The sequence below is a fragment of the Corella eumyota genome, chromosome 1, assembly GCF_963082875.1.
Source record: "Corella eumyota chromosome 1, kaCorEumy4.1, whole genome shotgun sequence".
Lineage (NCBI taxonomy): Eukaryota > Metazoa > Chordata > Ascidiacea > Phlebobranchia > Corellidae > Corella > Corella eumyota.
In genome coordinates this window covers 5,613,114-5,639,615 of record NC_137490.1, presented here as the reverse complement: position 1 = coordinate 5,639,615, position 26,502 = coordinate 5,613,114, and the positions used below count along the sequence as shown (strand labels likewise).

Below are 26,502 nucleotides of genomic sequence, written 5' to 3'. Positions count from 1 at the left end.
TCGTAAGCTAACGTGAATACAAGTTTGTTGTTTCTAAATTCTAAAATCTAGTTAACAGAAACGCATAGTTTTTATCTGTATTAATTTTTAAGTGAAGTTACTTTTGTCATTTTAGTAAAAGTTTACGATATTAAGGTTGAATTTACCGTTTCTAGGCTTCAATCTATCTAAACTAAAAACGAAATCGTAATACTAATGATGTGATATTCCGCTCATAACGTAATCATAAATCATTCGAATTGAATAGACATTTCCTGACATATTTTTATAATTTAATGCCGAAAAAAACTTAATAAACTACATAATATTATGACATATATATTATAAACATGATATAAAAAAAACTCGGGTAACCTACATTTTTAAGTGTTGTAAATTATGTACAATATACTATATCATGCAATAAAAACTTGAAGCATTTAATTTAAATATTCTAGAGTAAAATTTGTTTTTAATAACATCGCCCTTGTGATGTTATATTTATGACTTTTTAGACGAAAAATTGCTTTAATACAGTTTATAATACTTTGTAAAATTGGCCATTTGGTATGAATATAACGCTCGACTTACATAAATAAGTTTTATAGTTTGTTTTTAACTGCGCTTTGCAAGATAAAAGTTATACTTTGGCCGGGTAATAATCGTTATCGTATAATATAGCTGGAAAAATCGACCTTGCCACATTGAGGATAAAACAGTTAAAGTATTTTTTTATCCGTATACTTTAATCCGCCTAACTTCGCATTCCGCTTTTATTTTGTCCCATGGTCTGTTGGTTGTAAATTTATTTTCGAAAGTTTGCAGGCATTTCTTCTCATGCGTTAACCAGCGAAGGGCAAAGACTTGGCCTAGTTCAACGAGTTTGTTTATCAATAAAAGTGTACTAAGTGTATGCCTACTGTTTTATTTTACATACTAATCATGAGTTTGTCGAAGTTTTAACCAATGAATAAAAAAAATTAAATTTTATCTTACTTTTATTCAGGCTTTTTTAAAATTCTACGTAATTTAAACTGCAGATGAAAGAAGCACTTTTAGATGTTAAAAATGGATTGGAAACAAGAAAAGTAATTGTTCAGTTAACCGAAGATAGTTTGATTTTAAAAGAGCATCATCCACAATTGGGATCAACTGCAATTGATTCAACATCTTCTATATCAGACTTGAAACCTACTTTATCTAGGCAGGTTGGTTTTTATAGACTATCGTAAAATATAAAACATTTTTCTGTTTTTCTTAGTTGGTAAATGATTTGCTAATAAACGAACTTATACTAACAGCATGTTGAAGAAGTGCCTTTACTACATAAGGTCTTGGATTCGGAGCTCTATTAGCGTTGTCTGCCAAGTTTATGAAATGCGGAATTGCGGAATTATTATAACCTACCCTAATCTTCTTTTGTGCATTCCGCCCTTTCTGCATTCATTCGGCGGATGCCGCTAATAGAGATTCCTGGATTCAACACCATTGATTTTGTGGTCTATCATTGTAACCCTTCGAGTAAGCAGTTATTAATGATACAAGGTCCCGCAGAGCTGAAAAAATGGTTGGCGCACAGAAATCATGGTCATTAATATCCCAAACTGCCAAATCAACTTCAGACTTGGTTGGAGTAGCAATTTTTACTCTATGTTTGGGTCAAGAAGTTGGCACCATATCAAATATAAATATACTAAAAAAATTTAAAAAGTTGGAGACAGATTATTAAATTAAAATTGTTGTTTATGCAGACTACAGCTTCTTTATCATCTCACGATTCTAATTCACCGAGAGTTTTTACTGATAAACCTCAAGTTTCTTCTCAAGTTAATACTACAGAGAAGGACAATAAAATGGTAAATTTCAATTTGTACAATTGCGTTTTTATTTATAAGTTTGTATTTTTTCTTAAAATGTTTATTATATTGATTGTAATCGAACATCAAAAGTGTTTATAGTAATGCCTCTGCATTGGACATACATATGTCCATTAAACTCTTTTGTATGGGTAGCCCCTTAAATATTTAACTTAAAATTTTTAGCCAAGTGAAGACAATCCAATAGTTGAAAGGGTTGTTACAATAAAGCGCCAGCCAGGAGGAGGGTTGGGAATAAGTGTCAAGGGAGGAGCTGAACATGGAATCCCAGTTCTTATTTCAAGAGTTTTTCCGGGACAAGCAGGTATGTGAAAGATAGCTCTTTTTTTAACATGTTGTTTTTTGAGCTTTTTTAGCGTCGGCCGCTAGGTTTATGAATGCGGAAAATGGCGGAATTTTTATACCTTTCTTCCCTTGTAAATTCTGCCCTTTCCGCATTCATTTTAGTATTACTCATTTAAACCGGCAGACGACGCTAAAAGGAGCTACTTTTTTTTAACATACATAATGTTTGTTAAAGCTAATAAGTTACTTTTGTTGTGTAATTAACCTAGTGAAGTTGTTTGATCAATCTCCTGGTTTAATAATTACTTCTACACCAAATTAGGAATATATTTACACCTTTTAGAGTTTCACGCTTTTGCCTATCAATTAAACTCAGGCCAACTAATTTAATTAGATCTACCATAAATACCAATTTTCTTTAACAGTGATTATAAATGACAGTAAAGTAAAAATGTTAACTTAAATATTTCTAAAGTAATTTTAAATTGACAAAATAAATAAATTAAAACTAACACATAGGCTGTATTATATTTTTTATACTTAAATTTTAAATTTTTTTTTTTTGTTAAAAGATAATGCAGATTTTGTTTTATTTTTTTAAAGATTTTATTTAATAACCTTTAAAATTAAAACTTAGCTGATCAAACTCATTTGCTACATCCTGGAGATGCCATCATGGCAGTCAATGAAAAAAGGGTGGAACATATGATGCACGACGACGTCGTTGCACAATTGAGGTCATGCGGCCATGAGGTGGCGCTAACTGTGTGTGCATTTGAGGGAGCCGGACACGTTCTTCGACCCCCTGTTTCTTCAGCAAGTGAGTGAGTCTTTTTATTCTTATTTTGATATAAATTGTTTAAATGTAACTTGTTTTTTTGGATTACCTTAATTTAAGGATTGGTATATATTTTATTGTTTAATTACACTTTAAAGAATTAAGTTGTGAAAGTTCATTTGGTTGAGTTTGTTGACTTAAAATTTTTTTTAAAGTAAAAATCTTAAATAACTGCTAAACTTTGTGTTATATGAATTTTTTTGATTTATTGTTACTTAAATTTCTCTGGTTTGTCTAGTATATGGTGGTGAAACTTTGACATATTTTTTAACTTATAAATGTTTTAAAGTTTTCGACTTATTTTGCTTTTTTAAACACTATTAGGTTCTAGTAAAACATCAGAGTCGTCTGACCAGCCACAGGCAACACCAACAACAACACCCAATAACATTGAAAAGAACTCGATAAAAACTCTACCAAAAGTCATTAATGACTTAAATGTGAGCACACAAATCGATCACATTCATAACTCCCCCTCCCCAGCCATTCCCCCAAAGGATTCCGTGGCCAGCAAATTAAAAATTACAGAGGATAAAAAAACAATTGAAGTACAAAAAACCTCACAAGAATCAATCGACAGAGAGAAAATGTGGAAAAATAAATTGACAATTCCGCTTTATCTTGCAAGATTAGAACGCTATCATTCTAACACAGATCAACTAAGGTTGGATTTTTGAATATTTTGATACCGAGTAGAAAGTGTTTAAGTTGCTATAATATGTGATAAGGATACATTTTCTATAACCCTAGTCTTGCAATATTCACTATACTCAATTAATTACCCAAAACACAAAAAAATTCTATTTCATTAAGAATAATTTTTAAGTCCTGAATATTCAATTTAAAATCATTAGTTTCCGTATAATTTTATTCGCTACAGACCATATATAGCCTAGACAACATACATTAAATTTGCATGATGTTATCAATACACTTAATGTTTCATATCAATTTGTTTACAGAGAAAATGAATTTGAAGTGTATAGTGTCGATGGAGTCACGTCTGGATCAATAATTTGTTCTTCTGTAGACCAGTTAAATGAATGGACGAGCGCAGTTGCCAAAGCTATCGGCAACGCCACAAAAAAGCATGTAAGTGCCAAGTGTGCTTTTTATAATGTTACACTTGTGAAAATTTTTTAAATTGTTTTTTAAGTGTTACTTTAATGTTTTTTTTTTTGTTTAACTGACTAAAAGTTAAAAAGAAAAATTGTGCACTTTATTAAATTTTTTTTGTAATTTTTTGTCAGAGAATTATAAAATACATTTAAGTATTTTTATGTGTTGTAAGTGCACTCCAATACTTATAAGTTTCTGTAATTACTTCCTGTGCGTTTCACCAATTGCAGAAAATCTCATCATTTACTCAAAATACTTCTTTTCAGATAAATCAGTTTAATAAAACCCATACAGACGAGGATCATGTTTATGCCATGGGTTGGGTCAACGAAAGAAAACAAATCACTACAGGTACCCCACCTGAGTGGTCCCACTGTTTTATCGCAGCTAGGGGTAAATTACTTTACATCTTCGAACAACCCCCTGTAAGTCTAATTTCTTATTTCTTTAATTTTATAAATTTAAACAAAAATTTATTTTAAGTAATACTAGTTGTAAATGTAATTTTCCATTTTTTAGTCAGTTTTATATATTTTTATATAATTTTTTGAATTTTTTAACATGTTGTTAAAGTATGATTGGTTTTAAAGCCAATGGCGTCGATCCTGGGGGTGCAGGGGGTGCGTGCACCCCCATTTAAAATGTTAATAAGTGCTGAATAAAGTGGCACCTCTAGGTTGTTTGCAAATGTTGGATTTTTTGCGTAAAATTGATAGTTATGTACGCGATCTCTAAAATCTTACGATAATAAATACTTGAGATGCCCCATAAAAAGTCATATTCTGCGTGCCGCGTTGTAGGTTGTCTAAAACTGGCATTATTGCGAAACAAATAACAGTTGTCTGGCGCATTAAAACGGTATGTTTTAGCCGAGATTTTACTATTTTTTGGCACCCCAAAAAAAAATTTTTTTATTCGGAATGACGCCCATGTTCAAAACACATTATCTTTAATGTAATTGTTTGTTTTGTTGCGCTCATACTTAAGTGGGATAATGTTAGGATTAATACAGTTTAGTTTAACAATAAAGTGGACTTTAGTTGTATTTTCGTTTAAAAATATATCATGTTTCAATTGTGTGTGGTAGCAAAGTATCAAAGCATTTTAAAAAAAGAATCTGAAATATCAGATTACCAATTTTTAACCCTTACACGCTTGTGCCAAGTTTTTGTGTTATAATCTATAGGCTGTTCTTTTAATTAAATCGAAATATTTATTATTAAAATATGCCAAAAAAAAAAATTAAATTAAGGTGATTTTTTTATTAATATTTTTATATTTTGGCATTTAAGTATTCCACTTTAATAAACAAAAGTGGTGTGAATTTAAAAGCACTTAAATATACATCCATTCAAAAACAAGGCACTTGTTATTTAGAAAAAAATCAATATCCATTTCCCTATTCTCTGTTACTCTTGTTATAATATCATGTAACTCCAAAACAGGAGTTTTAACCAAGTTTAAATTAAATGAAAATTGACTCATTGATTTTCCCTTTTGTTTTTATTTGATATGGAATTTCCGTTTACAACGTTTGTAGAAAAAACAGAAATAATTTTGAATTTTACTCTAAAATTTTTTGTTCATTAACAAAAATTTTTTTTTTTTTTTTTTTTTCGAAAAAAATATTTTTTTTTTGATTTTTTTTAGAATAGCGAGGAAGATTGGAAAAAATGTCTTCGGGTTTTCACTTTGTACGAGTCTTTATGTCGAACTCATGCACATCACCGTCAGTTATTAGACAAAAGACTTCATTGTTTTAGTGTACAGCATGGCAATCACTCACCTATCTACTGTAGTCTACAAACCAAAGGTACGATAAAAGATAATTTTTTATTCGTTTGCTTTACTTTTGCCAGAATTTTCTCAGGTTTATATTTTATTATTTGAAGCTTTTTTTGGTGCAATGCCGTGGTAAAAATATTATTTTTTTTAATATTTTCAGTTTGTCCCCATTTTTAGATATTACTGTCTATATTATATCTAAAAATAGAAATTTTAAAACAATCAAAACTTGGTAAAATTAAAGTTTTCTTTTTTTGCAGAGGACCTATCGCATATTGAAAGTCAAATTCAGAAGGCAACACACGAGTCCGTTTACAGACTACAGGTACGATTTAAGGGTATTGAAATTAGTTTATTTAAATTAGTTTATTTAAATAATTGCAAAACACTCGTAAATTTGCTGCAAGAGTTTTGCAGCGTCATCATAAAAACCACATTTTAATTTACAAGAAAAGTTTAAAGCAATTTACAAACAAATTGTCAAGCTCTTTTTTGATTTACTTGGGCTTTCTTTGTCGATTGTAAATTAGAGAAATGTATTTTACTTAAGCCCCTATCATAAATAAATATCAGTTAATTTTTAATCAAGCATCAGTACACATTAAGTACCTGTAGCACGCTACGGTTGCTTTAATTAAAACAAACACGAAAGAGAACGCACTTAAACAACAAGCATTACTCTTTTTACACAATGTACAAAATATCAAATGAAAAGAAAACAAGTTAAATTATTGCAATATTAACAACAGTTACTAAATATTGGTTTTTTTTTAAATAGAAAATTTAGATAATTAGAAAAGAAAAAAATCCTAAATTGGATATATTATTCATTTTATTATTATACTTTTATTTATTTTTTTCTGCATCGAGGTCGGAACTTGAACTATCAAAAAGTTGATTATATTAATTTTTTTAAATTCCCTCCCTATCTTCTCTGTCCAACTCAGCAGCCGGACCCAAATATTCAATGGTAACTCTCCCAGCTCCAATATTGTTAATTTCGATATTATATTTAGTTGCATCAGCACCCCTAACAAACGAGCCCCCGCCCCCTGAAAACCCTTCACTGTCTCCTCCTCCGCCCCCAGAATACCCCCCAGCTCCACCTGGGGCGAGTTTAGCTGGGGATCCACCTCCTCCAAAGCCACCCTCATGTTTAATTTTTCCCCCAGTTCCGATGTAAGTGTAAGACCCGCCCAAACCTGGGGCTTCTGCCCCCTTTCCTTCTGATTGTATTTTGATCGCACTCGTAGGTCGAGGGTTAAATCTGTTATCCGAAGATTTCTGGCCATTGGAAAGAAATCCTGCTCCACCACCTTAAATCACAAACACAAAATATTTGAGATACACTTTAAATATTTTGTTAATACAACCTTTTTTCTAAATTCCTCACAAAGATTTTACCTGGAGTATTTGATCCCTGAAATCTGACTCCCCTGTCTCCTCCATTCCCATCTTGACCTCCTTGTCCAAAATTAGTTCCGACATTGCTTCCGTCTTTAGCGTTTTGAACTTCGCTCGCGTAGGTTATCTAAATTATATCACGTGAAAAATTGGTAAAGCTACTTTATTGGTAAATTTTTACTTATTGACAAGGTTGTGGTTTGGTTTTTGTGATAAAAAAAATCTGTATTTGTACTCGCCTCGTAATTTCCGGAGGTTTGTCTTACTGAAGCGCTTCCGCCAGCCCCGGCAACAAGTAGAGGATGGTGTGTGTAAACTTCATGCATTTTGGTCACGAACGTACCACCTGACCCGCCTTGACTCGTTCCCTTTTGTCCGACTAAAATCTAAACAAAATTGTCATTTTATAGTTAACAAACCCGGCGTTATTTTTTTAAGCAACTTTTTTTACATGAACTTTTGTTGAAAAATGCACAAAAAAAACGATTTTATCTTAAACATTTTGGTGAAATCGAATATATGTGGGAATCCATTTTCTGTATTTACCCGCATTTGAGTTCCGCCCCGAAGTTTAAACTCAGCAGTTAAAATCGCTCCTCTCCCTGCCTTGGCCGGGATCACGTGATAACCGGACGGTGCTTCAGCCCTAATCTGATACCGACCGTTTTTGGGGACACGCCACAGCTGCGTGCCCTCCCTTACTCGAACGTGAACGTTACCACCCGTGTAGGTTTGGTTACACATTTCTTCAGTCGGCCCGTACATCCCCGGTTTCTGTCCACAGTCGCTGAATATATATTTATTTGGATTTTCAACCTTGACCACAGGACGATAGCTGGTGCTATTGCTTGTCCACGTGCCGTCGAAATTGCAGTGCGTGCTTACAGGGTCGATAGGGCCTTGCTGACCGTCTGGGTCGATCAAATAAACGCCTGGTTTACGTACACCGGCTTTAAGTAAAGCGTCGCACGACGAGACCGAGCTATTGACGTTCCACTTACAACGAAGTGGGCCGAGAGTTGCTTTTCCCTGCTCACCAGCCTCGATTTTGACGTCACCAAACCTCAACTTTGTGACTGGCAGGGTGTCTTTTTCTTGAAGCAAACCTGCAAATAATACAAAGCGTTTTTAGTCTGTGTTTTATTAAATAATTGTAAGGCAACATTATTTTGATAGGCTATGTCTTATTAAGTTTAATGTACCTTCATCGTACAACCAACTCTCTCTATCAGCGTCGCAATTACATGCAGTGTTGGCTTCAGTACATTGGTTAGAGATACCGCATTTACACATGTTACTTCCCGGCGGTGCTCCGCCCCAATACGTCATATGGGAACCGTCACGTGACTCCCACCATGCGGTATCTGTTGACGTGAAAAAAAATTACGTTGATATGTAAAAAGAATAATATTTAGACACTATCGAATTTTTTTAAATAAGTATTTCTTGTTGATTTCTTACCATCCATGAGCAGTTTAGAATCGTAGCAATCGTATCTGACGAACTGTTCGCAGGCCAACGAAATGTCGACAAGTTTCGTAATCTGTTCGACCGAAGCTCCATCGTATTTCACCGGTAGTTGAAGACAGCCAGGTGTGTCGCAACCACTGACTACAGTGTTTTTCTACAAACAAATACAACATAAATTAAATTATGTTTAAGCATTTGTTGTAGGCATGGGACTTAATAATAATTTCGCAATTAACGATTTTTAATTTTTCAATCAATTTTCCTCAAACAGTATTTATATTTACAACAATGTTTCCAAAAATGAGGAAATGTTTTCCTAAAATTCTCGAAAAAATTAAAAGCTATATGTGATGTTGTTAACTCACCACTAAGTTGTGATTGATAACCGTAATACCAGTCGATTCATCGCTTTCCATGTCGCAGTAAACCATAAACGGATCGACTCCGCCTTCTCCGTCTGGATCGATCATGGCATAACCTGACTTCGTGTAGCCCCATTGCTTTATAATGGCACACGATGGCAAGTGCTTATTAATATCCGAGCAATTCTTCGATTTCTAGAAGGAAAAGAAATGGTATTTATAAATTTTTAAGATAAAAATTAAAAAAACTCTTTTTAAAATATTTTTTTCTAAATTAGGAAAATTTCTTACCGCTAATTCCTCGTTTTCTCTTCTCAAAGCATCATATTTGTCTTGGATGTCGATTTGTTGTCTTTTAAGTAACTGGAAGTCGTTAATAAGTTGAGTGTGGTTGTTTAACATTCTTTTTGCTTCGTTCAATTGATCTTGAGCGTTTTCAAAATCGATATTTTTCGCGGTCGAACTACGAAATAAATTTCAAGATATACGGTGGTTTTAAAAATTTTAATCAACTTTATACGAATTACACTTGCTTTCTTATAGTTGACATCTATGTTATGTATTTAACCAGCACAATGAAAAAAGGGTTTTTAATTTAAAATGACGTCGATTTTTAAGCCATGCTTTTTGAGTGTTTATTCCTGGATAACCTATCGTAGAGCAGTCAAATATACATTAAACTTGGTCTTTTATAATAATTCTCCTTACATTTAACAACGCATTTTTCACCGCAATGCCACCCAAAATAAAATTTTTCACTTACTCGAGCTGAGCCTGTTCTTTTTCGGTTCGTAGTCTGTCGTTCTCAGCTTGTAATCTGTTGCGTTCATTTTCGAGCGTAGCAACTCTTTCCTGATTCTGGCCAAGCAGTACATTGTTTCGATCGTTTTCCATCAACAGTTTAATTTTGTCCTCGGTCCCTGACTGTCTTTCCAATAACCCTGTCGATTTAGTATAGTTTAAATATAAGGGGGTTATTTTCGGGGTTTTCCATGGACTTTTTGTTGGTTAGGCTATTGATTTTTTGATTTTGTGTAATTTTTAAAAAGATTTGAAAAAAAGGTAAAATTTTATCCAGCCGATCTTTTCAAATTTTACTAATCAATATACAGTTAAAATTGATATGAAACTGTACCTTTAGAATCGTGGGTACAAGTAGTTAATTATCAAGTAAAAGGAAATGTTTATAACTAAACATTAAATAACTCTGTAAACACTGTGGTTCGACCAATGGGCAAGCTCTACGTAAACGGAGTTAATTGTTTAATTACTTCGAACGATGCGGGAACTTACGTGAAATATCTTGTTGTAGTTGATCTACTTGCGACTCCAACCCAGGACAGCTGTCCTGATCTTTCTTCGGGACTACAAAACTTGAAACAAAAACAATAATGTCATTGTTTTGAATTATAAAATTTTTTCGCGATTTTTTTGTTGTCGTTTGCCTCCGGTCAGGTTTTAGAAGTTGTTGTTTTTACAATCAACACAATGATATCAAATTAACTTTTAACACTTTTTAATTGTAAAATAATTAAGACAATAAAAAACAATTAAAAATTTTTCGTCCATAAAATGCTATAAACGTTTTGAAAATATTGGCAAAAAGAATTGTTAGCAATTTTTAACTTAACATATTTCAAACAAATGCGTATTGCTGTTCATAAACGATTTAAATATAAAACACATTTATTATTTTAAAAGATAATTTTTATATAAAAATCTAAAATTTTTGTAGTGGTTTTCTTATATACCTGTAAACGCATTGTCCTTCTTTGGTGTATCGGTTTAAGTAGTTGGCACAATTTCCTTGTGGTGCTGCTGTAGTACTTTGCCCATATGATTGAGTTGCAAGACTTAGAATAAATAACATTACTGGCAAAACACCCATTTTTGAACGGGACCTATGTTTTACTTTATTTTTATCCATTTTACTGTTAAAGCATTCAGTATATCTTCCAGAATATTTTTAAGGACTTTTTTTTATATATTTGGTGTTTTTATTAAGTTAGCAAATTTTAAATCTAAAAAAATTGATTATTATTAGTTTTTATGTTAAACCTGTTTAAGAACCATCATATTATATGTCAAACTAACACACTATTACGTTACTTTAATTTTTGTAATATAATCCATTTACTATGTAACTATTTTGCCTTAAAATCTTCCATCCAAATATTACATTTAAACCTAGTGTACTGCATTAGCTATTATTTGCCTTATATTAACCTATGTTAAGACACATATAAATTGTTATACATGTATAACAAAATTAACATATAATTTACAGAACCAAATGTAACCGTATAACAAATAACAAATTCTATTTTATTGAAAATTGCTTTTCGCGTCAAGAATTGCGATCGCCGGGGGCCAAGAAACGAATCGCGGACGACAAGCGGTCGAGCGAGTTTTCGCTGAATTGCGCGCAGACAGCCAATGAAAACAAACTACGTAATTTGGGTAGCCTCGTTGCCATCATTTCACCAATTTGTCACTCATAATTGTGTTTTATTTGGTTGATTAACATACCACCGGTCAACGTTAACTAATTTACGTGATATCAACGACTTAGCCTTCTGAGCGCGTATTCATGATTAAGATACCCGTGCGTTGTAATATTGTAGTATCAACATGTTATTTAATATACAACAAACAAACAAGTCTACATTTAAAGCGCTTCGCTGTAAAAAAAGATACTTAATCAACTAACACAGTATATTATGATATATAAGACTATCTTATCATTTTCCAAAAATATTCAAATTTATTTTTTAACTGTATAAAGTTAATAAATTAAAAACATTAATTTTTGTTTTGTTTTAGACTAAATCGTACGAATGCACGAAGGACGATGGTGTGGTTTGTGAATTCATAATTCACTTTAATCATGGATTTAAACTCGTAGACTCTACAACTAAGGTAATTATTAAACGTTAAACCTATTCTACGTAAATTTATATCAAACCTATAATATTGAATTATATTTAGTAACTAGGGCGTTTACTATTATATAAATAACCTCAATACGTTAAGGCAGTAATGAGAAAAAAATCTTATTAGCGATGACGTATTTTAAATCCGATTTGTCCGATTTTTGTATCAAAATAAAAAGTATATTTCGAATATCTAAAGTTAAGTCATGTTCATTTTAAAATGATGTAAAACACTTTCGCCAATTAAAACACCCTATGTATATTTTAATGGTTTTAATGTTAACTTGATTTGTTAAGGGGTATATGAATGTTTTATACGTTTTTATCTACATAGCTTGTGTCATTTGGCCCTGAGCATTTAAATTGGTTTTAAATGTTGTTGTGGATGTAGCTTCAAGTTTGTGGTGAATAAGGCCTTTCCAATGTTCGTATGTAATATGGAAAAGCACGCGGTATTGCAGTATTTTTATATAACGAAAATCCACTAAAAATGTTTCAAATTTAGATCTTGAAGCAACTAAAAAATAATTTAAAAAAATGACTTCTTATATAAAAAATATTAATTTTTGTTAAAAGGAAAATGATACCAGTAGGTTTAATGTACTCTTACTGATTGGTTAAGTAACCTAGTGCTAAGCGAGAAGGTTGTTTATTGATTCAATTGCCAAGGGAAAAGTTTAATGATATACACTATTCTATTGATTTGTATTAGAAAAGTCATTAGCTTTAACCAATTTCCCAAAGCGTGAAATGTTAAAATAATGGGGTTTAGATCCACTTAAATAAAATCCATAATCGACCATGTTGACCGACAGCGTGGTGTAGTGGTCAGATCACTTGGCTTTACTACATGAGGTCCTGGGTTTCATTCCCACTGCTCTCATTTGGTAGCGCCCTTGAGTAAGGCGCTATAAACCATATAAAACTCCCGCTGACCCAATACTTAATCAGCAACTTAATTATAGGGCATTTATACCGTATAATTTCCAAACTGCCAAAGGCAACTGGAAACTTGGTCGGGGTAACGAATGTTACTCTACGTTCAGGTTGTAAACTCGACTTTTCCACATCGAGAACCAATAAATAAAAAAAAAATTGTTGTTGCAAGGTGTATTCTCCTAAAAGCATGTTAATTAAGTTAATATTTACAGGTCACGTTATGGGAATACAAGTTCTCCCAGTTGAAAGGAAGCTCAGATGATGGGAAAACTATGGTCACTTTCACTTTTCACAACCGAGCCAATGACGTCACTGACATACAGGTAATGCCATTTTTATGATTAAAATTTTAACTTTTAAGTGTTTAATGTCGATTGTTAAGTTTGGTGGTTAAAATATTATTTTAAATATATATAACGGGTTATTATACGTCACACTCGTACGTTATAAATAAATTGAAAAATTTTTACTTGAACATTTTTCCTCTTAATTTTAAAAGAGTTTTCATTGCCATCGGGCCTACCACCTTCTATTCTGCGTCCACGCGTTCCTGGCGGCCAAACTATCGTTGGTCGATCCTGCTTTTATCGGAAACGCCAAGTCATCGCCCACAAATAATACAGCGTATGCAAGCCCTATACTCAGTAATGGAAATACGTCGCATTAGGTTGGAAAGTTAAGAGTATAGTCTCTAGTTTATCGTAATGGAATAACTGTAATAAGAAGTAAGTAATCATATTTGCTGATTTCTTGCCCCAAAAAGTCAACTCAAAATTTCATCATTATTGTATGGCTGATTCAACACCCAAAGAACCTGTAACCCTAATACAGAATGTAAAGAACCGTCTTCTATATCCATGTAAACACCTACTGTCGCAGATCCCAACTCAACACTTTTTCTGTCAACTCAAACTTTTTTTTTTCATTATATTTGCCCCATCTGTACACTACCTTTTGGCACCTAGTTATTACAGGTGCATTATTGTGCCAAAACCTTATGTTCCTTTTTACTTATATTGGTGGTAAAATCATGATGGTGTTTCACTTGTAGTGTTTCTAATCTTGCTTTTATCTAGAAATCACGTGGTGCTAGTAATGATTCAGTATATATTTATTAATTCTTGTAAATAATAATCAGATTGTAGGGATTTTAAGCAGATGTCTTCTTAATCCTTGCTGCAAAAAAAAAGAATCTTTTTTTTTTTGTAATTCATATAAAATATATATAATTCTGCTGTCTGTACTGATTTTAATATTATTTTGTGTTTTTGATATAGGGTAACAAACGTTGTTTAATTACAATTCTTCATGTGTATGGTGTGATCCATTTGTGTAGCTCATTATTAATATTATTATTTTAACGTCGATGTTTATTAAGTTGTTAATGTTATAGACTGTGGCTGGTCAGACGACATTGTTGTTGTGGCAACAAATAACTTTTGCTCAATAAATATCAAGTAATTATGTATACTTGTTATTAAAGATAAGGTCCGCTAAAAAGCCTGGTTATAGGGCGACCACATTTAATAGGCATAAATGTCACATCAATGTTAATATTTACCAATTAGTTATCTTTCTATTATTTTGTAAATAAGATTCCCAGAACTCTAACCAATACACCAGGTGGTCAAATTTTTTAATTCAAAACACAAAAAATTGCAATTGCAGGATTCAATTAAAAAGCACGCTTCAGGATTTTTTAAAGGTTGCATATTTTTAAATTACAAAATTAAGCTAATATTTACATAAATTAATAAAGCACATAATAAAAAGAGTTATATAGTATTAAAACACCTTTTAGCATTTTGATTGGAAAAAATTTAACATGTCAATATAATAAAAAAAACAAAAGAACTTGAGAATTAAAATAAAGTTCTTTAAATTTTCTCTAAATCATATCCCAACTCCTTACAAGCTTGTTGCATTATTTTAGCTATTTGAATCGATGATTTATGTGTTGAAGATGGCGATTCCATCAATCCTACAGATTAAAATTTTATAAAAAAAATTTTACTTATCTAGTTTAAAATTCATGAATAAGATTGTTGTGTTCTTCTCCAGTAAACCCAATATATATATTGAAGTAAGCAAATTGGCCAAAATAACGATATTAAATATATTAATTAATTTTTAAAATACTAGCCTTTTTATTCTAGCTGTGTATCTTTTTTTTCTACCTGTTTGTGCACTAAAATTAGTTATTTAATTTAAATAAATAAACTGAACTTTTTTACCTTCCATGATACAACGTCTGACTTCCATAGCTTCATATCGTAGTCCAATACTATTTATAAAATTGAACTTTTCCCGTGGTGGATCAGTTGGAAGCTTAAACTCGAACACTTTTGGATCTCCATAACCCAATCTTAACTCAAGTTTCTCAGAACTCCAAAATGGATAACAAACCTAAAAAATTACTTAGAATTAAAAAAAGAGATGGAAATAGCAAAAGTAAAACAGTTTATTTATTCATTTAACTAATTTACCCTTATTGTCCCCTTATTTCCACAAATTATTCCTTCGTTTGGCAAATTTGTGTAGCAAGAAGTAGATACAACTGCTGATCGGTTGTTTGAATATTTCAATACAATAGTTGCTTCTGCATCAACACCAGTCTATAACAAAGGTAAAATTTAAAAAGCAAATTAGACATCAGTACATTTTACAAATAATGTAGTGAAGTAAAATGTTTACCTCGTGCAGAGATCCAGTTGTTTTTTGTTCAATTGGGTCATCATCAAAAAAGAACTGTGCAAATTGAATGGGATAAATTCCTTTCGGGAAACAAAATTTCAGAAAAATTAAAAAAAAATAATTAAATAAAAATAAAATAAATAGACAGCGATCCAAACTGAAATCGTTGTACAGTACCTATGTCCAATATAGCACCACCACCAAGGTCTTTTTGTGAGAGTCGATCAGGGATATTAATAAAATCTACACCAAATGATGCTTGAATAAATTTCACATCACCAATAGTTCCTGCTGCAATTAACTCCTTTGCTTTCTGGTAGACTGGAAAATATCTACTCCACACGGCCTAGTATATATATGAAATGATTGAGGTTGGAGAAAAAATCATAGAATTTAAAAACTTTATTTTAGCCAACAAATATCAGATATCTAAGAGTTAACTATTGCTATTTTTCTTATTTGATAATTACTCCACACAACTTTTTGGAAATTTGTTAATATTAACTACAAAAGTATAACAAATTAATAATTTTTACTAGTAATTCACCTCCATGAAAAAAACTTTTTTTTTCCCAGCAATTTCAGTAATTTCTTTGGTTTGTTTAACGTTCATGCACAGAGGTTTCTCACACAACACATGCTTCCCTGCTTCTATCAACAACTTGCAAACTTCGAAATGTTGGGGATTAATGATTCCCACATAAACAACATCTAAAATATAAATGTTGTATATTATAATGTAAACTATTATAACCAATTTAAAATATACCAGTATTACATAATGGGACAGTGGTTAAAGAAATGGGCATCACCACATGAGTCTTGGGTTTGATTCCCAATGACTCTAAATCGTTATGACATTTAAAAAGCTTAATGCACTGGCAATTTACAAGATCAACAATATCCAGAATTGGCATTTTAAAATAAAAATAAATGAAAGTTATTCTGGGGACTGTGTAGTCAGCAATCTCATATTAGGAAAAAGTATTAAATATAAGATGCTTTGCACAATCTTTTTTTTGTATATATCTTCATCCTCGATGTGGAAAAGTCTAATGTCAACTTTAACATAGAATAACAGCAGTTACTCCGACCAAGTCTCGAGTTGATTGCGGCAGTTTGGGATGTTATAGATTATGATGGCCTGATAATTATCCTGATGATTAAGTGTTTCCTCAGCAGGAGTTTGTGCCGTTTATAGCGCTTTACTCAAGGGCGCTACAGCATAAGATCAGTGGGGATTAAAGCCAAGACCTCCTTCAATAAAGTTAACAAATAAATTTTAGATTGAATAAAATAAAGAAATTCAAAAGATTTAACCTATGTCAGGGTCATTTGCTAACTCTGCATAAGATCCATAAAATTTTGGAATGGATCTCTGCTCAGCAAATTGTTTGGCTCTTTCTAAAGTTCCTGCAGCCACTGCACAAACCTTGGTAATTTAATACTCCATTTTAGGCACTGAACAAGGAACAAAAATGCACAAAATATTACAGTTAACAGAAAGTTGTAAAATACCTTGTGTTCCTTGGGGTCCAATGACAAAATTGCTCCAGCAAAGTCATTGCTAATTTTCCCAGCGGAACATATGCCCCATCTTAATAATAAATATTTCATATCGCACTCGTTTTAACAAGCACCTAACTCAGTTTATTAAAAAGGTTGAATAAAAAATGTATAAAGTTAAAATACAATTTTTTTTAAATACAAATATATAGTTTAACCTTAGTTTTAACAACTCAAGCAAATAGGTTTCTTAACGTTAGTTTGTGCCACGATTACAATATAGCGTGTTAAACTAATAACCGGGTTTGCGCACGGTTAGGTAGTGGACAATGTGCAACGTGCACACGTAAGCATGCGGCTTTACCGGTATTGACTTTCTTTAGTATATGGACACCCGCTGATTTCAAATTTTACCTAGAGTTAGGGCAGGCATGATATTATATAGATTTATTTTTTGGTAAGGACAAGTAGTGCTGTAGTTATATGCCTATATTTGCCAGCCTTTAATAAGGGGTGAATTGTCAATTTTTTTTTATTTCGTAATATAACACCAATACACATGACCAGGTACAAAATCTTGCGGTTTATAGGTCTACCAATTTCAATGTTTTTTGTATGTTTAACGAAAGCAGTTGCACGTGTTAAGCTATCTTGTAGTGTACTCTTGCCTCTTTAATTTATAACTTACCTGACGTGTTTGCCTGATAATGGAAATAATTACCACTATTTTTTTGCTGTTTGTTTTTGGGCAATGCTGCAACATAAATGCAAATCAACCTTGGGACAGCCTCATGTAGATTTTAATAAATTTTTAATTAAAAAACAGGATGTACAATTGCACTAGAACTTTTCTAGGAATACAAATTAAGCTAATACCTGCTTATATGAATCGAAAAGCATATAAAAAGGCAAACATTTCAGGTATAAAATAACAAGTGCACCTTTTAAAAACATGATTAAAAAAATTGAACATATGAATTAAAATAAAAAACTTTAGTTAAAAATTTAAATAAAGAACTTTAAGATTTAAAGGTCTTTAAACATCTTGTGGCAAAGCATATCCCACATCCTTGCGAGCTTGTTGCCATATATGGGCAAGCTTAATTGATGATTCATGTGGTGCAGTTGGTGTTTCCAGCAACCCTAAAAAACAACAACTTGTAAATAACTTTTAATTTGTTACAATTTACTATTTTAACAGATCTGTTTTAAGATTAATTTTCATAGCATGCCTTTAACTTGACAAATAAGCTATTTGCTTAAACCCAATGTTTACATTAAGGACTTGCTGTTAGTCAAATTTTGCGCAGAAAAATTGATTTCTTAGTTTTAAATATGAATAAACAAATAAAAGTAAAGTAACTAACCCTCCATGATACAACGGCGAACTTCCATAGCTTCGTATCTTAGTCCAATACTGTTTTTGAAACTGAACTTTTCTTGTGGTGGATCAGTTGGTAGCTTAAACTCATACACTTTTGTATCTCCATAATCCAACCTGACCTCAAGTTTTTCTGGACACCATATTGGATAGCAAACCTAAGGTAAACAAAAATTTGTTTTGTTTAATTATAAGTAATTTTTAAAAAAATAAAAAAGATAAAAAAAAACAACAATAATATTTTATAATTATGTAACTCCTGACTTTTAAAAGATTGATGGTTAAAACTTTTTTTTTTACAAGTCAACCAGTATTTTTACCAATAAGGCACAAATAAAACAAGGTACCTTTATTATTCCCTTATTGCCACAAATTATTCCTTCATTGGGCAAATTATTGTAAAAAGAAGTAGACAAAACTGCTGACCGATTGTTTGTATATTTCAGTAAAATATTCACACCCGCATCAACTCCTGTCTACAACAAGAGTACACTTTCAATAAAAAATAAATATATATTTTACAGCAAAGTTATGTAAAAGTATGTACCTCATGCAAAACTCCAGTTGTTTTTTGTTCAATAGGCTTATCATCAAAAAAGAACTGTACAAATTGGACAGGATAAATTCCTATAAAAAATTAAAAACAAAAGTTACCTTGGGGACAAAATGCTTCTTAAGGCCAAAGTTTAAATAGTTAAATAACAAATTTATATTTAAACTACAAGAACATACCAACATCCAGTATAGAGCCTCCACCAAGTTCTTTTTCTGTTATTCGTGCTGAGGGGTTGATGAACTCCAAACCGAACGATGCTTGAATAAATTTCACATCACCAATAGTTCCTGCTGCAATTAACTCCTTTGCTTTCTGGTAGACTGGAAAATATCTACTCCACAAACCCTAAAAAATGTTAATGATTACATTAAAAATTAAGTTACAGTTCTTGTTGTTATATAGTTGACCCAATTACTACATAGAGCCAAAATAATTACTAATATTTACAGGTTCAATGTCATGAAAAATTTGTTAATTACCAACTATCTAGTAACAACTTACCTCCATTAAAAAGACCTTCTTTTCCTTAGCAAGCTTGGTAATGTCTTCGGTTTGTTTAACAGTAATGCATAAAGGTTTCTCGCACAACACATGTTTACCTGCTTCTATTAACAACTTACACAGTCCGAAATGTTCACTATTTATAGATCCCACGTAAACAGCATCTTAAATATAAAAGTGTGGCATGTTGTAAATTATTATACCAAGTTAAATATGCCAATTTCATGCTAGTATAAACAAGACTTAAAAACTAAAGGGTCAATGATTTAATATAACCAACAAAATCTTGAAATGGCGTTGACATTTACTATGGCCATAAAGTCAGCATACTCACAAAATAAATAAACATAAAATATTATAAAGTGTTTATTGTCAATACCTTTTTTTTATATTATAACCAATATTAAATAATAGGCAAACTGAATGATTTAACAGAGAGTTTTTTTAAGATTTACCTATGTCAGGGTCATTTGCCAACTCTGCATAAGACCCATAAAATTTTGGGATGGATCTCTGCTCAGCAAATTCCTTGGCTTTTTTTAAAGTTCTTGCACCCACTGCACAAACCTGGGTGAAGTTACATTTTTGTCAATTTATTAGTACATTTTAACTACTTATTCATAGTTTTATTTGCGAAAAATTGTTTTTATGAAATTGTACCTTGTGTTCTTTGGGATCCAATGACAAAATTGCAGCAGCAAAGTCGTTGCTAATTTTTCCAGTTGAAAATATGCCCCATCTTAATAACAAATCTTTCATTATGCAATTCTTTTAACAAGCAGCACCCTAATCAAATTATATTAAATCTAACGTGTCTTGTAAAAAACAAAAGTTTTTAAAATAAGATTTTTTTTTTTATTTATTTTGGTTTTTCGCACATTGATAAAACTAAATAATAATAAACACGATAATAACATTACAACAATGCGACGGGAAAAAATGACAAAATCAATTTAATGATTTAAAACATTGTAAAGTTTTGCAGTCCTTTTATACTAAAAAGTTGTTGCGTAATGATGATACAGTGTTTTTATGTTGACTTTTAAACAAGTGTGGTCGTATAACTGTTTGTCGTTACGAAAAACATGACTGCGAACTTTTTAGTATGTGTGTGTCTGTTACATAACTTACGCAACGAAAATTTGTACGTGATAAATGCAGCAGAGAAAAGGAGAAACACGCGTATATTATAAACCGTGATAAATCTTTGGCTCCGTGTCTGCAAGTGGGGGTTAGTAAACATATACCATACGATACGGGTAAAATTATTTTTATTAAAAAGTTGAATAAATGTTTTGCATGTGGCTTCAGTTTTGTTATTGTTATGACATGTGACCAAACTTTACTAAGATCAGTGGAGAGTATAAACAAACTCTGGTACTTCCGCATTTAGTTTCCATTTAAAAATTACGCAACAAGAATATTTTTCAAAAAAAGAAAAAATATTACAATTCTAATTTTAAGAAACTTTAGTGTTGCTATTTTAGACTAAAACGCAACTAAAAATATTTGTGGTAAATTTTGCAGTTGTTTGTGGCAAGTCCATTTATGTACTTCGATTATTTCAATTTGCTTAGGTTGGGCTATTTTTTAGATGGTGTAAGCTCTGAACTATGTCAGTATGTAACTTTCGTTTCCGGTAAATTTTAGCAAACTTTATGCAGTAGATAATGTTTTATAAGTTTACTAGGTTTGAAAAATTTTTGCTGCAGCCATTTTTATAATTAATAATGAAACTGCCTTTTTAATATTTTAATTAAACATGGACGATGAAATCTATAAGGGGTTGTTGAGTGTTTCAAAATCAGGGAAGGTAAAGTTTGACGTTAAATACTTGCTACTTTGTCTGTCTCATGTCTAGTTTAAATGTTATCTAAACCCTTTTTTGGTTTTTTGGTACCTTGATAACTTAGGATTGGAACAGTTAAAAAAAAAAATAATCGTACCATGCCATATTTATCATAATTTTCTAATCAGAGACTTTGGTAATTTTAAATATAAACTGTTTCTTGATACGTTTTTTTGCTAAGGATTTTATTACCTCACATTTTTTGCGTCTATTCTTAAAGATGAATTAATACATTACAAACAAAAAACTTAGTAATTTTTCATTTAACTTAATTCTTTTAAGAAATGGCAAAAGAAGTGGGCTGTTTTGCACAGAGGACCCCCATATGGAGATACAAGATTAGAAATATTTGATTCGAAAGAAAATTACGAAAAGAAATCCAACAAAAAAGTAACATATTGTTTATGTAGTGTTAGTGTAAAATTAAATAAAAACGGTTTTTAATAAATCAAACATTAAGGGCATTGCTGTTAAGTTGTAGCTTTAAGTTTCATTACTTTATTATAGTTTTGGTATTGTCAGTATTGTAGATTTAACTTAATAAATATTGTAGTATTGTAGAGGTTAATGATTTTAGTTTAAACATATATATATAACTTTGTTTTATGATTGTATTTTTATCCATGTTTTCAGAGTGTCATCAACTTAGAAAATTGTTCAAGTGTCAAACCAGAAATCAATAATGATGGAAAAAAGAAAGAATTTTTGTTGAGGGTTGACTTTAGTGATGACAGACAAAAACAACAGGTTGCTTAAATTTAATTGTACCAACTTGCAAAGTGGAATTATTCAAAATAAATTTATGATATTACTTTGATCCGTCTTAAGAACCCTAACTTTAAGACTATGATGCATGATGTGTGTATTAAAATGATATGAATAATACTGATTAGACATTTTTTATGTAGCATGAGATACCATGTGAATTTTACATATTTATTCGTTGTATATATGCAATAATTTATTATTATTCGTAATATTCTTGTTATAACACTGTTTTAAATTAGGTATTTTTAATGGAAAATTCTGAAGATCGAGATACTTGGTTGCATCATCTTAGTTCATTAGTTTATGGCAGTAATGATACAAACGGAGAAGGTTTGTATTTATATTTATGTTTAATCTAGGCTACAAATATTGCAGAAACATGTTGCAGGCTTAGCTGCTATCTAGGTTAAAACAATATTTTGATTGCACCCACTTTTAACAGGATTTAATTGGTTTTGATTTTAAAGAAATAAAAAAATTATAAGAATTGGTTTCCAGAAAATGTTTGTTTTTTGTTTGTGAAAAATTTTTAAAACAAATTATTAAGTGGTTTATAAAAGAACTATAAATATAAATGCGCTTAATCAAAATAGAATTTAAGTTGTCAGTTGCTCTAGCAAGCACTACCATGTAGTCCACCTTTTAACAATTTAAATTATTTTTGATCAGATACATTCGAAGTTGAAATAATTGTTAACGAACTTACTCAAAAACAACATTTGTCTGGATATTATCAGCTTTTTATTACGGCAGAGGACATCATTCTGGAAAAGAATGGTGATTCGGTTATGGTTTGGCCCTTGCATCTTCTAAGAAAGTATGTAAACGTTTCTATAAATAATAACGCGGCTTATATAGATTAGGGAAGTATTTATGGTGCCCAGTAGATTATCTCATGAATGAGGTTGTTTGTGTCATTTCCTATGCTTAAAAGGAAGTGGTACAGCAAAGTGAATCGCTTTTCTACCTTGTAAAATTTAAGTAATGTGTAGGGGTGTGAACATCAACATTTATAGGCAAAAAAGCAGAAAAACTTTTTAAAATAATTGTGACTTAATATTTTTATATACATAAAAACTGAAGTTTTGTAAATACGACACTATAATTTAAAAACTTTTTAAATAGTTTTGTATATATTCTTTACTTAATTGTTAAATACTGGTATGGCCTACATAGAATATTATTATACATATTTTAATATTATTATACATATTTAACTAAATATGTTATTAAATTTTTTTTGTTAAGCTAACTCAAGGTAGTAAATTTCCTTGAACTTGCCCATTTTTCGTTTTTTATGGACAGATAACTTTTGTATTATGTGGTGTGCACCGGTATTGTTTGTTAAAGTTTCAACTTTATTACCTTCGTGTAGATATGGGAGAGACAAACAAGAATTTTCATTGGAAGCAGGCAGACGTTGTCCCTCTGGGCCGGGTATAATGCCTTTTAATATTTGTTAAAACTAAACTTCAAAAAAAACATTTTATAACTATTCTGTTCAGCTAAGACTTTTTATTTAAAACACAAACCTTTTGTGTTTAATTTTTCAATGAGTAGTTTTAATAGGCTATTGGTTTTCATTCATTATTTTTTTGGTGTACAGGAAGATTTTGCTTCAAATCTGATCAATACAATGCAATATTTCAAAAAGTTGAGGACAATGTTAAAAGTTTGGCAATAAGGGGTAGAGTTGCAAGTAAATAATATTTGTTCTATTCATTATTTTAGTTAATAATTACTCACTGTAAAATTTATAACAAAAATTTATATACTTAATTTATGTATTTTGTATTTAAGGCTAAAACTAACCCATGCAAATATTAATTTAATTTTTCAATGTTTTAAAATAAATGTCATGTTACTAAAGTGCTTGTCTTAAAACAAAGGGGCCAAAGAATTTTAGCCGGTATATTACTTATTGGTACACAATGAAATTAAAAATAGAGACAAAGTCAACAAACTTCAAGGTTTAAATAAATTGTAAAAAAGAAACCTGATGTAGTTTATTTGCTTTGCTATTCCAGTTCCTTATAATATATTTCAATGTACACGTATTTCATTTTCAGATATAATTTATTTTTGCTGTTTTGGTATATTATGAGTTTGTTTTTAATTTAAACAGGCTGTTGATTTATAAAACTTAAAATAGTCTTGTTTAACCGAAGTAAGAAGAAACCAACCTTATATTCGTTATTATAAAAATTAACACAAAAATTGCATGAATAATTGAATTGTTAATTAACCACTGTAAGCTGTTTAACGTTCAGGGCAAATCTTATATGCAAAACCAAACTAACGAGATTAATTATTTACTAATGTGATAACAGGTACATCAAGTACTTCGAGTTTGGGTCATCGGATGAAGAATGATGGCATGAAGTCTTCCTCACCACGAACCCCCATTCCTACTTCTTCGGTGTACGATGACCCCATTGATTTTCAACCTACTAAAAATAATATCGATGACACTTATTCGGAACCTATTGGATTATCGCTGCATCAAGGAAAAGGAAAACCCCGTAAATATTTTTTAAACTTAGTTTAAAAAGTTTACCATTGTAATTATTGGTTTTTTAAAGAAAAAAATTTAACATATATGTATATATACACATTCAACATTTATGCCTAAACTATTTTTTCGGTAAGGTTGACCATATGTAAAGATTTTATAAATAGAATACTAGTTACAGTCTAAAGAATGTTTGTTTTATTTTAGATTATCAGAAACTTACATCTTAATGTGTGAATATTGAGCTACAAAATGTTTTACTTAATGCAATTTCAATAAACAAAAAAGTTTTTGGCAATAAAAAACACTAATTTTTTTTATGATCTCGTAGTGCATACTGTACATTGCCATACCTAACTCTATATTACATTACAGAAAAGCAACCAAAACCAAACAAGCTTGGGTTATCAGGACCTAAAAAGCCACCACGGAAAAATGATAACGAAGCAAACACATCATCTGAGTACAGTCAGCTTAATCTTCCTGGAGTGGGTATTCAGGATTCCGAGTATGATTCAATTAATTATAATGACAGCTGGAACCAGCAAGTTGATGATGAGAATGCCTACGAGGTTACCGATAACCATATTAACAGGTAAAATATGGTGTGTTGATTTTATAGATATGTCTTAGAAAATCATGAATTAATATGTATTTATATAAAAACATTATCATGCCAGTTTAGGTGTATAAATGGAAAATCAACGATTATGATTCAAGTTGCTGATTTTTCATTTTTTTGAATTAAAATAAATATTAATTATGTTATTCTGTAAATATTTTTATATTGCATTGGCAAAGTGTACAGTCTCAAAATAACAATATTTTGAATTTGCTTCATAGAATGCAGCAAAACCAAATGCAGGATTCTGTTTACGATCATGTCAAACGTTGATATCTTTCCAAATCCAACGACCGCAAAAAATTTCTGTGCAATATTGTAATGTTTTTTTTCTTCAAAAAGCTGTTAAAGCATAGAATGACAAATAAACACTGTTTTACTAATTACTTTTTTAACGTGTTTTGTTTATTTGACTTAATAATTTTTATGTTTGGTTATAAATCTTATTGTGTTTTTATTTAAAAATTTTGTAAATGAATTAGTTTTATTTCTAAACTAATAATAACTATTTTATTTTAAGTTTGTAAAACCACTGCTTTTTAATCAAAAAAAATTTAATTTGCAATATTGTAATTAGGTTTGTTTTATATTATGTATATTACTTTTTTTGTATTTTATATTGTTGCGAGATTATCAAGAAAAAAATGCAAGTGTGCTGTTTGTATTATATATAAACTAGTCGTTGTAACTTTTTTATGGGTAATTTTTTATTAATTACTAATCCTCACTAAAATTATTTTGAATTTAAGAAACTGCACTGTCTTTTTGTCCCAAACTTACCAATTTTTTTTATTAATTTATGAACTTAACGCTTAACTCTTAAGTAAACTACAGATTGCCACACATTTTGCAATAAAAACTTTTAAGTGACATGTTTGTAATTTTCAGTTAAATTATACTAAATAAATTTTATTGTCTTCTGTTTTTGAACCCTATTATTAAAGAAGTTTTGATAAAGAGAATCAACTTTCTACAAAATTTAATAGATTTATTTTTATTGCAATAAAAAAAGTTCTTTTAAAGTAGGTGAATAATCTTTTGGTAGGTTAAAAAGATAGGGTGGGGTCATTAAGGAATATTTGGGTGAATAGCTAAAGTACAGGGTAATTTTTTTTCCAATTT

General features: G+C 30.7%; 5 protein-coding genes across 5 annotated transcripts; 2 read left to right on the top strand and 3 right to left on the bottom strand.

The window, feature by feature from the left end:
• Window positions 1–989: 989 nt before the first annotated feature.
• On the top strand, window positions 990–14,442 carry LOC145764030 (gamma-1-syntrophin-like). Its single transcript, XM_082575596.1, has 12 exons — window positions 990–1,187; window positions 1,731–1,835; window positions 2,022–2,160; window positions 2,779–2,961; window positions 3,304–3,643; window positions 3,942–4,071; window positions 4,365–4,523; window positions 5,749–5,911; window positions 6,144–6,208; window positions 11,943–12,038; window positions 13,204–13,314; window positions 13,491–14,442. Exons 1-12 carry the CDS (start codon window positions 1,020–1,022, stop codon window positions 13,656–13,658), a joined length of 1,827 nt encoding a protein of 608 aa, XP_082431722.1. The 5' UTR covers window positions 990–1,019; the 3' UTR covers window positions 13,659–14,442.
• On the bottom strand, window positions 6,231–11,136 carry LOC145764026 (uncharacterized). The gene is made up of 11 exons (XM_082575592.1): window positions 10,871–11,136; window positions 10,413–10,492; window positions 9,883–10,060; window positions 9,411–9,582; window positions 9,123–9,314; window positions 8,749–8,911; window positions 8,490–8,651; window positions 7,834–8,393; window positions 7,527–7,673; window positions 7,288–7,414; window positions 6,231–7,199 (listed from the first exon to the last, which is right to left on the bottom strand). Exons 1-11 carry the CDS (start codon window positions 11,044–11,046, stop codon window positions 6,796–6,798), a joined length of 2,361 nt encoding a protein of 786 aa, XP_082431718.1. The 5' UTR covers window positions 11,047–11,136; the 3' UTR covers window positions 6,231–6,795.
• A 195-nt stretch (window positions 14,443–14,637) lies between the features above and the next one.
• Window positions 14,638–17,330, bottom strand: LOC145759364 (trans-1,2-dihydrobenzene-1,2-diol dehydrogenase-like). Its single transcript, XM_082573181.1, has 8 exons — window positions 17,204–17,330; window positions 17,006–17,117; window positions 16,233–16,396; window positions 15,863–16,031; window positions 15,686–15,765; window positions 15,478–15,606; window positions 15,226–15,397; window positions 14,638–14,972 (listed from the first exon to the last, which is right to left on the bottom strand). Exons 1-8 carry the CDS (start codon window positions 17,300–17,302, stop codon window positions 14,869–14,871), a joined length of 1,029 nt encoding a protein of 342 aa, XP_082429307.1. The 5' UTR covers window positions 17,303–17,330; the 3' UTR covers window positions 14,638–14,868.
• A 600-nt stretch (window positions 17,331–17,930) lies between these two features.
• Window positions 17,931–20,434, bottom strand: LOC145763392 (trans-1,2-dihydrobenzene-1,2-diol dehydrogenase-like). Its single transcript, XM_082574830.1, has 8 exons — window positions 20,290–20,434; window positions 20,085–20,196; window positions 19,630–19,793; window positions 19,305–19,473; window positions 19,120–19,199; window positions 18,920–19,048; window positions 18,559–18,730; window positions 17,931–18,334 (listed from the first exon to the last, which is right to left on the bottom strand). The coding sequence occupies exons 1-8, from the start codon at window positions 20,386–20,388 to the stop codon at window positions 18,228–18,230; spliced, it is 1,032 nt and encodes a 343-aa protein (XP_082430956.1). The 5' UTR covers window positions 20,389–20,434; the 3' UTR covers window positions 17,931–18,227.
• A 788-nt stretch (window positions 20,435–21,222) lies between these two features.
• Window positions 21,223–26,304, top strand: LOC145760521 (docking protein 1-like). Its single transcript, XM_082574434.1, has 10 exons — window positions 21,223–21,442; window positions 21,761–21,868; window positions 22,112–22,225; window positions 22,486–22,576; window positions 22,916–23,063; window positions 23,622–23,683; window positions 23,853–23,945; window positions 24,577–24,768; window positions 25,134–25,353; window positions 25,602–26,304. Exons 1-10 carry the CDS (start codon window positions 21,392–21,394, stop codon window positions 25,651–25,653), a joined length of 1,131 nt encoding a protein of 376 aa, XP_082430560.1. The 5' UTR covers window positions 21,223–21,391; the 3' UTR covers window positions 25,654–26,304.
• The last annotated feature ends 198 nt before the right edge of the window (window positions 26,305–26,502 follow it).

What these genes read in the sequence shown, in the direction of transcription:
- LOC145764030 (XM_082575596.1), top strand. Translation starts at nt 1,020, where the DNA reads ATGAAAGAAGCACTTTTAGATGTTAAAAATGGATTGGAAACAAGAAAA. An exon ending in AGTTTTTCCGGGACAAGCAG is followed by an intron (nt 2,161 to 2,778) that starts GTATGTGAAAGA and finishes ATTAAAACTTAG; the next exon opens with CTGATCAAACTCATTTGCTA. An exon ending in AGTCCGTTTACAGACTACAG is followed by an intron (nt 6,209 to 11,942) that starts GTACGATTTAAG and finishes GTTTTGTTTTAG; the next exon opens with ACTAAATCGTACGAATGCAC.
- LOC145764026 (XM_082575592.1), bottom strand. Translation starts at nt 11,046, where the DNA reads ATGGATAAAAATAAAGTAAAACATAGGTCCCGTTCAAAAATGGGTGTT. An exon ending in GAAGGACAATGCGTTTACAG is followed by an intron (nt 10,493 to 10,870) that starts GTATATAAGAAA and finishes TTTTGTTTCAAG; the next exon opens with TTTTGTAGTCCCGAAGAAAG. An exon ending in TTATCAATCACAACTTAGTG is followed by an intron (nt 8,912 to 9,122) that starts GTGAGTTAACAA and finishes ATTTGTTTGTAG; the next exon opens with AAAAACACTGTAGTCAGTGG.
- LOC145759364 (XM_082573181.1), bottom strand. Translation starts at nt 17,302, where the DNA reads ATGAAATATTTATTATTAAGATGGGGCATATGTTCCGCTGGGAAAATT. An exon ending in AGCAAATGACCCTGACATAG is followed by an intron (nt 16,397 to 17,005) that starts GTTAAATCTTTT and finishes TTTATATTTTAG; the next exon opens with ATGTTGTTTATGTGGGAATC. An exon ending in AAAAAGTTTTTTTCATGGAG is followed by an intron (nt 16,032 to 16,232) that starts GTGAATTACTAG and finishes TATATATACTAG; the next exon opens with GCCGTGTGGAGTAGATATTT.
- LOC145763392 (XM_082574830.1), bottom strand. Translation starts at nt 20,388, where the DNA reads ATGAAAGATTTGTTATTAAGATGGGGCATATTTTCAACTGGAAAAATT. An exon ending in TGGATCCCAAAGAACACAAG is followed by an intron (nt 20,197 to 20,289) that starts GTACAATTTCAT and finishes AACTTCACCCAG; the next exon opens with GTTTGTGCAGTGGGTGCAAG. An exon ending in TCGCCGTTGTATCATGGAGG is followed by an intron (nt 18,335 to 18,558) that starts GTTAGTTACTTT and finishes GTTGTTTTTTAG; the next exon opens with GGTTGCTGGAAACACCAACT.
- LOC145760521 (XM_082574434.1), top strand. Translation starts at nt 21,392, where the DNA reads ATGGACGATGAAATCTATAAGGGGTTGTTGAGTGTTTCAAAATCAGGG. An exon ending in GTGTTTCAAAATCAGGGAAG is followed by an intron (nt 21,443 to 21,760) that starts GTAAAGTTTGAC and finishes AATTCTTTTAAG; the next exon opens with AAATGGCAAAAGAAGTGGGC. An exon ending in AAAAGAAATCCAACAAAAAA is followed by an intron (nt 21,869 to 22,111) that starts GTAACATATTGT and finishes CCATGTTTTCAG; the next exon opens with AGTGTCATCAACTTAGAAAA.